Here is a 12,063-nt window from a genome sequence, read left to right as displayed (position 1 = left end):
ACATAATAGGCTACTTAATCGATTTTTATCATCCTATACTAACTAAGGACTACCTAGTTTCACATCTGTAGCTTGAAATAAATGTGTTTCACATACAGCTATCCTGAGCACAATTTATCTACATTTTTTTTTTTCCTGATGATTCAGAAGTCACTCCAAAGCCTTTGTAGTTCCGCTGGGTTTTTCTTATGAACTCCAGTTAGCATTTTATGATAGCCCTTTAGAAGTATCAGTTACCATCAAGTTCTGAAAATCGACTTAGGGCTGTTCACCTTTTCCCTTTCCTTAATGGGTGATAGAAAAACAGTACGTTGTAGTAAACACAGACTGGTGTGCCTCTGCCCAAGCCCTTCGAGGTTGCTCCGTTTTTTTTGGTGGAGAGGATCCTCCTGCCCCAGCTGGTGTGAGGAAGTAATAGAAGCAAAGCAGTAACATCCCTGGAGCTGAAGAATAGCGGTCCTTGGGGCTTCAAAGAGCTCATTTGCCATAAAGTACCCAAAGTTGTTCAAAATCGGTCAAGCTCTTATCGCATTTCCAATGAGACCATTTTAGGGAGCAACAAGGGCAGAGTAGATCAATTTACATTTCTTTTTCTTTTCCCACTGTAAAAGCACTTATTTGATGAATTCTCAAGGCAGGTTCAACAGTATCAGCAGATGCAGTGATGAAAGCACTGAGCCAGCTTCTGTTGTATTTATTATGGGGACCATTTCTACCCTCGAAGCTGTATTCCTATCTTTTCATTTATTTTGCCTGCCTTTTAACTGCCTGAGCATGATTTAGGGCCGTCAGTACATTGCTCTGTAGTGGCCTCGGAAGTCGGTATCTCCGATTTAATTCCTCCCTTCTGAACCCAGAGCAGAGGGCCGGGAGCCCCTCCCTTGCCCCAAATTAGCCAGGAGAGTTTGGACAGTTGGTGTGATGCCTCTGTGTATGCCCCCATTCCTCTCCTGTAAAATGGGGCTATTTGCTTCTCATCAGAGGGTTGTAATAATAAAAAGCAATGTCTTGTTGGCATGAAAAAAAATTTTTTTAAACCCCATGGACATGCTTTCACTTTTATTTTAATCTGAAATGAACACGCAAAATCAGGCTGCCGCCGTTTTCAAAGTTGTTCGCCTGCGTGCATCCTGTTTCTAGGTGAAGTATCTGCAAGTGATTATAGGTAATAAATATCTTTTTTTTAAAAAACTTATTGCAGAGGCAGTTTTTCCACTGTTAATGAGGGTAATTTGACTTGGTTGAAGGATTGCAGTTCTTAAGAATTAGTGCAGTAATCCAATTCAAAGATTTAAAGAGATCTAAGATTTTTCACAGGTCGCGTGCTAGTGAATGTGCTCCTCTCACATCGCAGCTAATGGACTTGAACGCCAGTCTGTCATTTACTGTTCCCTCACTGAGAGCAGCTATGCCCTTGGTAGTGAGTCTACTTTCCAAGCATTGCAGGTTATTTAGAAGTGTGGTACATTTGTAACACTTTGGAGAGATGGTATCCTATATCCTGCAGCCCCTAATTACTTTAAAAACTGGGGTTATCTTTCCTAATTACACGTTTGCATCCTAATCTGCTAAGGTCTGAGGAATATCAGGCTCAGAGAAGTGGCCTTCTCGCCTTTCTTTCTTTTGCAGAGAAGAGCCTTTTATTTCTTATTTTGTTAGTGTGTTTTTCAGAACTAATTCCTATATCGTTATATCCGTACCTATAGGTTAATTCACGTGAAGACAGAGGTTACGTGCGTGGTATTCCTAACTCTCCAGTTTTTGATGATGATGCATTATTAACAGCTAACAATATTTTGAAAAGCCTCATTTGTAAAGGATGTTGGAAATGCTCTCCTTTCCCAATCCCAGTATCTTCCTAAATATGAAAAATCCTATTGGAAGCAATTAGAAGCCTGCTCTCCCCTTTCCACGTGTGTGGACACATAGGAACCTTTGTTCCTTAATTAGCAAAAGGACTAGATCTCGTTAATTGTGGTTCCAGGGGCTGTCTGCTCGAACGTGGAGGTGCTCATACATTACCTGGAAAGAATGGAGCCTCAATCTGGGAGGCTCTCGGCAGTTCTGAGAACTGTTAAAAGATAAATAAGCAGCCGAGGATCCTTGTAGGGCCGTCCGCATATCCTGGTCTGTCCTTGAAGGCCCGGCTGGCTGCTCATCAGTTTTAAAGTCACAGAAATTTCTGTACAGAAGGAAGGAAGGGGGAGAAGGTGCAACTTGTGCAGAAATCTAGAACTTAGCCTGTGATCTTAAAAAACAAACAAACAAACAAACAAAAAACTCAGTCATCTCTTTTGGATTTTTTGATAAGTTGGTGGACCCTGTCTCAATGCCTTTAGATGTTATTGAAAGTGAGTGAATTGCTGGCAAGTGTGATAGGAGACAGATAGCCTAATGTTTTATAGGCCGATTTTCACTGCTGGCATGAACACCGCAGACATTGCAAGAGTTTTGAAAGCTAAAACTCCCAAACTGAACTGGCAAAGCCCTCTGCCCACATCAGTCATCAACAAAGAGCCCTAATTTCCACAACAAGAAGAGGCATTTCTCCAGCCTCCAGGAAACTGCACGCATCTCAGTGTTCCCAGAAATATTAATAGTGCAAACGGTGGGCTCATCTCACTGGTGGGGATCAAGGTTCCAGAAGCAGAGAAGGCAACAACTTGAGTGAAAACAGTCTCAGACCGGGTGGATGATGTTTGCCTGTGGGTTGGCTGGCCTGGTGAGGGAATGCTGAAATACAGGATAGGAAGAATCAAGCCAAGTGGCAGTTTGGAAACCAGAGAACGGAAAGCAGAGCACTTAATTTGAGGGCCAGTCGTTTCTCTCTGAGAAGATGCTCTCCAGTCACGTGGTTAACCCTTTGGAAGGAAGAGAACTCGGGGGCCCTAGGCAAGTCTAGGGTCCTCTCCCGCCTCCCCACCTGCCACCTCCCTCCTCTTTTCTTGCTTACTTGTCCCATCCCTGCCAAAAGCTCAATTGCCTTCCTCCTGCTCATGGTAGTGGAAGTCATTATTAACAAAAGGGAGCACTGCATAAAGGTGGCAGAGATCTGGCAAGTAGAGGCGTGATGCCATCTCCCCTGTGCTGATAACATTATGGGTCAGAAACAGTGAATGTGGAAACAAATATCATTTCCCTGAAGTGTTCTGCCATTTTAAAGAGACATATCTCACTAGCAGACTCTCTCTCTCTCATATGCATACATATATATGTACTATATATGTTTTATATAAATGTACATTTATATATATATATATTATATATTTTCCCCACCAGTAATTTTTTTTACGTTGTATTTCTCAAAGAAAGAAAAATAGATTTTAAAATGTAAAAACCTGTTCTTCAATTGAGGATGCAAAAATCTCATTGCAGTATTTATTCCAAACCTGTTCTCATAATGTTCAGTCAAGGAGAAAACAGCAAAAAACAGTTGTTGATGGACTTAGCACAGAACTGGATTAAATAAGCATTAGTCTACTGAAGCTGATTACAGGAATATGAAAATGCAGTATCTTAATGGTACATATTTTTATGTGGCAGCGCAGTTGCCTTTCATTTTGCAGCTAATATGTCTATTCTTATGAGTCATTTACTTCTTTAATTACCTTTTGCAGGCAAGGCACCATGGTATATTAATGTGAATGATTTTTACTGCCAGTTTATCATACAATGCCCCAGAAGTTGAAAGGCGTAATTGACTTGGAAGAACAGCTCATGAAGGAAACAATATTTAGTTGACAGTTTTCCTTGTACTGTCTGTTGACGTTTATGAGTTTACACTATGCTAAAGGAGTAATAAACACAATTTTCTTTCAATAACAGGAAAGGGTAGCTTCTCAAACACATTTGTGGAAAACGCATTTGTTCATTTCTTGAATAATATGAAAATAACACATTTCTGGTGATCAGCCCTCTCAGATTGCCAATTGAATTAAACCTTTGAAGGTACATTTATAACCTGTCTTGGAGCATTAAGAGATATTAGGGTTCGTGTGATTGAATCGATTTAATGAATATTTAAATTATAGACAGATTTGGATAAATCGTGTTTAAATCTGGGTGTTACAGTCAGACTATTTGGCCTCATCCTCCCAATTTCCAGAGAGAGGGAGAGTGGGAAGGAGCTTGGGAACTATCTAGGAGAAGATTTTCTCTCTCCCAAGGCCAGGGGCAGTCATGACAGTACATTTTAGGAAAATAGACAAAGAGGAGACTATCCATACAACTCCTTATAAGGTCTGGGCTTTGAACAGTTAAACTCCAGACTTGGGTGGGTCGCTGCTGTCCCGGCGTCTGGAATGGTGCCTTGAGTTGACTTGGGGCCCTTAGCAAGTGCTCTGGTTTTAACCATCACTTGCATGGTCCCCCGGGGCCTGGCGCTGGCTCACTGGCTCTGGGCAGGCCCCGGTTTGGCACATTGGTTTAGAGGGAGTTAAACTTTTCACAGTTTTCTGGATTGTTTGCAGTTCAGTCCTGTGCAGCATAATGAAAGTTTTCTAGCCATCTGTTGTTAAGCTGGCGGGGAGCAAGGCCAGTATATCCAAACAAAGTTCTGGCCTGCTGTAAACGGAACCTGTCGGTTTAGCATAGCTTTCCTGACCCCTCCAATGAACGGGGCGGCTCTTGGTACCAGGCACCCACCGCCTAGAGCTTTCAAAGGGGAACTATTTTCGGGGTGGGGGGTGAGGTCCTGTTTACTTTTTCTTTCCATGTTCCTCTCCCTGGCTTGAACTAGTTTATACTTAATCTTTAAATGGATAAATGGTTCCTTGTCCCCCACCCTCACCCCCACCTCCTTTTTGGAAGAGGGAAGCATTACTTCTTCAGGGGAATTTAACTTTTAGAACGAGGTGTGAGTGTTCTTAAATGTGTGTGCAGTTGCTGTGATTCGAAAGGGGGCTCTAGCTAATTGTTTTTGTTTCATTATTTTGTCTTTCAGTGTTTGGGGACAAACAGTCCAGGCAGTGGAAGCTCCTATATTATAACTACTTAGCTTATATAACTAAAAGTGTTTCATGGCTTTCAACGGGCTTCTTGCCCTCGCCTTCTTCCGCATTTTGTATTTCATTATCAGAAGTTATTGCACGGGATAACTTGGAGAACAGCCATTTGCTTGACAGTGCTCCCAGCTGTATAGGGTACTTGCTCCTCCTCTGTTCTCATTTACAAGGTATATATGTTGCTTTTTTTTTTTTTTCGGCCACACCTGCAGCACGCAGAAGTTCCCAGGCCAGGGATCAATCCCACGCCACAGGAATTCCCGGTAACGAACCTAGTATCCATGAGGACATGGGTTTGATCCCTGGCCTTGCTCAGTGGGTTAAGGATCTGGTGTTGCTGTGAGCTGTGGTGTAGGTCGCAGACTCGGCTCAGATCTGACGTTGCTGTGGCTGTGGTGTAGGCCAGCAGCTGCAGCTCTGATTCGACCCCTAGCCTGGAAACTTCCATTTGCCGCAAGTGTGCCCCCGCCCCCAAAAAAATCCACACCACAGCAGTGACAATGCCAGATTCTAAAGCGCTGAGCCATCTGGGAACTTTGCTATTGCTTTTAATTGCTCAGCTTAACTTTAAAATAATTTCATTGTTTTGCAATATTCTGTAATACTTTTTTTTTTTAACTCAGTGATTTTATTATATTTTTAGTTGTTCAGCGATCATCACAACCCAATTTTACATGTATTGCATCTGGAGATTTCTAACCTCCAAGATGTAATACATGTTTAATTCTTATTTCCTGTTACACAGTGTTTACTTGGCTCTTTATGAACCATTCCCATAGGTCTAGATTCTTGATGTATATATGTGTGTGTGTGTGTGTGTGTGTATAAAAGATACGTATGTATCTCAACACCTAAGCCTACCTTTAACCTTTGAGGGTTTCTTTTTGTTAATGACACCTTGTGGGTGCTGCTGTATTTTTATCTTGGTCTGGCTGTGGTGTATTTCCTGTCCAGGAATGGTTACATTTGTGCTCTGTTAAGAGAGGGCTCTGGGGAGCTATTGTCAAACCTCTGTATCCATCTCAATTCTTGAAAATATCTGGGGAGAATGGCCACTGTCATTGAATAAGTATGTCAGCCACTCCCCTGGCTGCTCTCACCCCTATCAATGAGAGGCAGACCCCCATCCCACACAGTGACACAGAAAAAAAGGCACCACAAGGATGCACATGTGTCTAAAGCCCCAACATGAGAGGGTTTGGATTCAACTTCAGTGTAATTCAGGGATGGACAAGGGTCAGGAATTTCATAAATGGAGGTAGAGGGCTGGAAGGGGAACACAAAACCCCAGAGGAATTGTCAAAGACATACAAGGCTTCTCCTTTAAAAGGGACAAGGAGTTTTGCAAAAGTGAAAAATACTCAATTTAAAATTTAAATGAATGCACTTACTTGGAAATACCATACAGTCATAATCTGTTGGTAAGGTGACTGACATATAAAGTGCTTTTTTGTTTTAAGGTAAAAAAAAAAAATGTATTCGGGGTAGGGTTTCGGGTGTAAATGTCAGGTGCAGCGTAACGTGTACTCACTCCAAGAGTCAAGCAAATAACCTTGGCATTTAGGACACTGCCTTTTAGAACATGAAATTGTATTTTGTTGTCTTTTTTTTTTTTTTAAAGGAGGACTACATTAAGGGGTCACCTATTAGCTGTGTTTTTGCTGTCTTAAACTCAGCCCTTCTGTCTATTAAAATCAAACTACTGTGTAAACATTCCAGTGTTGTTCTTGGTCTCTACAATGGCCACAGGGATCAGGTTTCACCTGCCTGCACATCTTCAAGCAATTAGAGCAATTAGCGTGAAGCCATTTCACATCCGAGGATTCAAGGTCTATGATGACATTCAAGTCCAGGAGAAGTCTGAAAGGGAGACAGAGGAAGCGGCCCAGAGCATGCCTACTCTTCCATGGCCCTGAGCAGACAATTTCTCTTTTAAAAATGGTAGCTCTTTAATGATATTATTATGAGGTTTTTAAATGACGGATCAAAAGTTGTTTATATCAAAAAAACCCAACAGTCATTTAATTATACTAATGAAGGTCTTTATACATGGCAGATTTTTTTTTTTTTTTTTGAAGACTTCTAATGGCCGTGAGAAATGGAGAGTTACTGCTCTTTGTGTCACTCTGGGAGTGACAGCATTCTTTTCAGGGGAAGAATGTGTTTTAGAATATAGACGGGAAATTGCATTCCACTTTACATGGTAAACCTCCCTGTTTTGGGGGTAAATGGAACCATTACAGGAACGTGGACTATTCAGTTGGCGGACTTGGGAGTAAGTATTAAAAACAACTTTTTTTTTTTTTTTTTTAAGGTTAGAGAATAGTGGCAACTTTCATGTATTGAACTAGTATAGTTTATAGACAGAAGGTCAGCTTAGCACATCAGACAGCTGCGTAGGCCTGACCCAAGGTGCCTTAGTTAGGGTTTTTGTTGTGTTTGTTTGTTTTGTTTGTTTTTCCCATTTGTAACTTAGTTACCCAGGAATCTTGTTTGCATGAGGCAAACCCTAAACTGATTACAGCTTTTTAAAAAATCAGTTAGTATCTTTAAATCCACATTTCGCTGTTGGGTTACTATGCAAAAACAGGGGGTGTATGTGCTAATTTTTAAAATCCAAGGGTGCTGCCTGGAAGAGCTCATTCTGCACTCCCAGAAGGTGATGGCCATCAGGGGCAACCACAGGCTAAATTACAATGTGGGATTCTCTTGCCCTTTACCCTGATGCTGCCTGTTCACATTCCGTGTTTGTTAACAAACAGCTCTAAGTACAAAACTGTTGGGAGAATTAGATTTTCACTATATACACTGAGTTCAAATTAGAATAAGCAGCTTAATTTTTAAAAGAAATAATTGTGTGCCTCCATGAAAGTTCTTGCGGTAATCCATTTATGAAATGGCCTTGGTTGACTTCAGAGCAGGTAGGTGTTGAACAGTTTGTTATCCGTAGCACGGAACACATCTGTTAGTGTGGCTGAGGCTGGAGCATTTGTGTTCACTCTGTAAGGAGCCGTTTTAGGGAACTGGACCTCTCTGAGGTCTCTAGGCCCATCTCAAACCACTTAGAGCTCTTCTCTTGAGGGAGGACTTTTCCTGCTGCCCACTTGCATAGAGCCCAGGCTCAGTGCCTTTTGCAACTGTGTTACAGAGCAGATGCAGGAGAGGCTAATAAAATGTGGCGTGCTGGCCACTGAGCAAGGTGAGGGTCTGTCTTTTCCCCTTGCCCCTTGGAAATGGACTGCTAGGCAGTCATTTGCAGCATTTATAACTAGACCAGCGGAGTTAGGCAGGAACATTGGAATCCCGTACTCCACCCCTCCTAAAAGTGGAGAGGCAGGCATTGAAGCACAGTGGGGCTCCAAAGGGAGGTAAGGCAGTAAACCAGACTCTTTCCTTTTTTTTTTTTTTCTCTCCTCTCTCTCTCTCCTAGCCTCATCCTCTGTTTCTGTGATCTGCCTTTTGAACTGTTTTTGTGGCTGATCAGTTCCACCTAATATGTCTCTTGATTTCTGCTATTGTAATACTCAGGCGACATGCTGTTCTCTTGGTTTTTATAAGCTTTAGATGCTTCTGCCTGTCATATTCTGGCGGTTTATCTTCAGCGTCTGGATTTGCTTTCAGACTTGAATGTCTATCAAGCTGCCGTTGCTTTGAATGTGAGATCAAAAGAAGATGAATTCCAGCAAAAAATTTCCTTCTATGAAGAAAAGATTGGGGCCTATGTAAACATCCCACTGACAGTTCCCAACGAGTTATTTTAGCCGAGTATTAGCACCTGGATGACAGACAGTCCAGCATTCCACGCTCAATAACAAATCAGTTGCTTCCGTGGCAGAAGAGCATTGCCACACCAACAGTGCATTTTCAGAAGGAATCCTTTTGCTTCCTCCTCCCCCCTCCCCCTTTTCTTTTCTTTCTTTCTTTCTTTCTTTTTTTTTTTTTAATTGAATATGGCTGTTCAACTCTTCATCCTCTTTTTTCAAGCTGACTTGCTCTGCCTTCAGCAGTTTACTTGGCTTTACAGCATCTGTCAAGTAACTGGGGTGCCGCAAGACAGGACTTTGATAATGAGTTTGAGACGGGTTCGAGAGTGTTCAGGTAGGCACGCTAGGTGCCTGGAGATAAACAGGTAGCTCGGTTGAGAGCAGAGAAGGAGCCTGTAAAGGAAAAGCAGCCAAAGCAAGATCAAGGTCACAACCCTGGAATGCAGGCGATATGTTCTTTAAAAATACATGTGACAAAATCCTCTCAAGTCTGCAGAATCTGAATTTTCTTTTCTTTCTTCCCTTTTTTTTTTTTTTAAAAGCATCCTGCCTCTGTTAATGTCACCACAAAAAAATTTCAAGAGCAGGTTTCCCAAAACCCCGTTGCTGTGTATTTGTCTGTGTGAATGAGCTGTGTTTGGCAAGGGCTTGGTCTTGCCAGGGCACACTTCTGATGCTGTGTCGGTGCTTGCAGACCTGGAGTGATTTAGATGCAGCGTCGCCTGAATAGATTTCTTTAAGTGCTAAATGCAACTTTGAAAATTACCTGCAAGCTCCAACTGATCTTTCAACTTTGAAAGTGAAGAATTACTTGAGGAATTCTTGCGGTTTCTTTTGTCATTTAGTGAGAGCCCCGCCAGCTACTGTGGAGGCAGGCGGTCCCTGAAGTTGCCTACAAAGGGCAATGTTCCAGTGTGTTTTCTCCTCGAGTGTGCTTCAGCCGCACAGGACTTCCTGTTTATTCAAACATCTTTTTTACCACTCGGCAACCCCCGCTTCACAGAAACAGCCAGAACCCATCTACAGCAAGAAGACGGAAATCCAAAGGCAGACAGTGCGAGCACTCTCGGTCAAACTCTTCATTTTCTCTGTAAGTGTCGAGAGAGGGGGGGAAAAAAAAGAACATTTTCACTGGGTTAAACTTTTAAAAACTGAACTGGGATTCGCTCCTGCAGGGATGTTCTCTGAAGGGCAAAATAAGATGATCCGACTTGTTTACTGCTCTCCCCCCCCCCAACCCCCTCTCCATCAAAGACGGTTTTCTTTTTACAGCTTAGAGAGGACTGGTTGGTTCTGCAGCCTTGTTAATTCACTCTTGCTTTCAGATGTGTCTTTGGATCAGTTCAGTCTGCAGCCCTGCGTCAGTCGTCAGGACTGTGTTAGGGGCTAGAACAGAGATTAGGACCTCGCTCTGCTTATTTGTGACATTGTTGTGCGTCGCCTTCTTTTCCTTCCTGTTATCACCAGGAGTGAGAGAGGGCAGAGAGAGAGAGGGTGTCTTGGGAATTCTGCATCTGCAGGATTGTCCTCCATGTAGGCATCATGACACCATCATCATTTGTGACTCGGTCTTGATAATATTTGTACCAATTTCATGCCAATAAAAGTCAGACTGCTGAAACAAGCACGGTCATTATCTCATTCATATTACTATTGTTTAAACGGAGTGGGCTGCGAAAAGAAAGAGAAAACCCGCCTCACTTTCTCCGAGATGGTTGTTAACTTTGATGTTGGAAGGTTCTTTTCAGAATTCTCCTTGTGGATAATTAGGATGGCAGGGAAAGCTCTCGGACCCGGGCTGCTGCTTCTCTCTCTGCCGAAGAGTGACGTGGTTGCTCCGTGGGTCCTTTCTCTTGAAATGACTTTCTCACTACATGGTTTGACATTTTTTTTTAAAGGCTTCCACCTTTTCCTGTCTGATACCCACATCCCTCTGGCCCCCCTCTCCTTTCTCCATACTCCTCCCCCAACCCTTACCCCCCCCACACACACACCCCAACTTTGGTGTAATTGGTAAGCCAGGTGCTAATTTTTTTTTTTTTCCACTATGTACTGGTTAGGGAATAGACAGGAAGTGGAAAATTAGCTCTTTTGATCTAAAGGGAATTGTTAGTATTCCAAACCGTGTTTGTTAGCCCCCAAACTAAATTCTGGTGTCCACATCAAGATCTCTTAGAATAGAGAAAGGAATCGGCTCTGTCATTGTCCCCCTCTCTAATGGAGGAAACGTTTAAATAAATAACAAACTACGTGTGTGTATGCAAGGGTATCCGTGTATGGCCCTTGCTAGGCTGGCTTTTTTCACGTTCAGAAGTTGTTCTACTTTGCAAGAAAAAAAAAATTATGTTTGCGACTGCCTTAAGGACAATTTGTATAACAGTAGGAGTAATTGCAGGGAAAATGGAAAGAGTGACTGGAGGTATTTACTCAGATGTTAGTGTAGGTGTGGGGGCCGAAAACTCAGTGTGGGAACAGTGGGCTGCTTTTCTTGGTATCGCAGTCTATTTGATGACCATCAAATTTCCCAGCTCACTGGTTTTGTTTTTTCTGGATGGCATGTTTGATTATTTATCAGAAGGGGAAGGGAGTAGCTGAAGCAAATAAACATGTGACCAAGTTCTGTTTTGTTTTCCACTCAGAAAGCCATGCCCTTTAACAGACATACAGAAAAGAATAAATGCATTGTTTTATGATAAAAGGAAATTATATGTGTCATTTTCTTTTTAAAGGCGAGTGAGTTAACCCTTAAGATCCCGGAGGCTTTTTGCCTTCTGAGAATTCACCAGGATTTTACTGAGAATTAATCTATTGCGGTAGATGGTTTTATGGCGCAGGATTTGCCAGGATTAGTTGGTCAGTCGTTTGGCTTTTTTAGATGCTTTCCTTAGTTATGCCTGCCTCAGTAGCTCTACTTTTATGATGTGTGTGTGAGAGAGAGAGAGAGAGAGTGTGTGTGTGTGTGTGTGTGTGTGTGTGTACGGCCGTGTTTTAAACAGTGATGCTGATAAATCAGTAGCCTTTACAGATTTGTTAAAGGCTATATTCTGACTTTACATCTAAATAAAAACAGTTCAGTTAAAGAATATGCCAAAGTTCCTGTGACCAGTGTGCAGCATAATTTATTAGAGGCCAACTTTTGGTCCTCTCTTAAAACATGTCATGCAGGTGGTGTATACAGCAAAGAGTAGACTTGTAGTTCTCTAAAACACTCTCAAAAACATCTTCCCATCTTTACTGTGTCACGTATTCAGTGATCTGCAGGGTTGTTGGTTATCTTAGACCAAGTCCACCAGAGA

The 12,063-nt window shown here is 42.2% G+C and overlaps 1 protein-coding gene across 11 annotated transcripts in view; it reads left to right on the top strand.

Annotated features, from left to right (window-relative positions):
• Nucleotides 1-12,063, top strand: part of FOXP1 (forkhead box P1) — a 620,675-nt gene that overhangs the window by 437,105 nt on the left and 171,507 nt on the right. Inside the window, exon 1 of one of the 11 annotated variants that reach the window (XM_047779162.1) lies at nucleotides 7,120-7,278. The exons of 6 other annotated variants lie outside the window; for them this stretch is intronic. In XM_047779162.1, the coding sequence (XP_047635118.1) occupies nucleotides 7,204-7,278 (75 nt within the window). In that variant the 5' untranslated portion in view covers nucleotides 7,120-7,203. Of the gene's footprint in view, nucleotides 1-7,119; nucleotides 7,279-9,437; nucleotides 9,858-12,063 lie in introns of those variants that run through there. 4 more of the 11 variants (XM_047779108.1, XM_047779124.1, XM_047779118.1 and 1 more) reach the window with 4 other exon arrangements.

This window comes from Phacochoerus africanus, chromosome 1 (genome assembly GCF_016906955.1).
Source record: "Phacochoerus africanus isolate WHEZ1 chromosome 1, ROS_Pafr_v1, whole genome shotgun sequence".
Classification (NCBI taxonomy): domain Eukaryota; kingdom Metazoa; phylum Chordata; class Mammalia; order Artiodactyla; family Suidae; genus Phacochoerus; species Phacochoerus africanus.
Note: the sequence above shows the minus strand (reverse complement) of the source record. Positions and strands in the feature narration are given on the sequence as shown.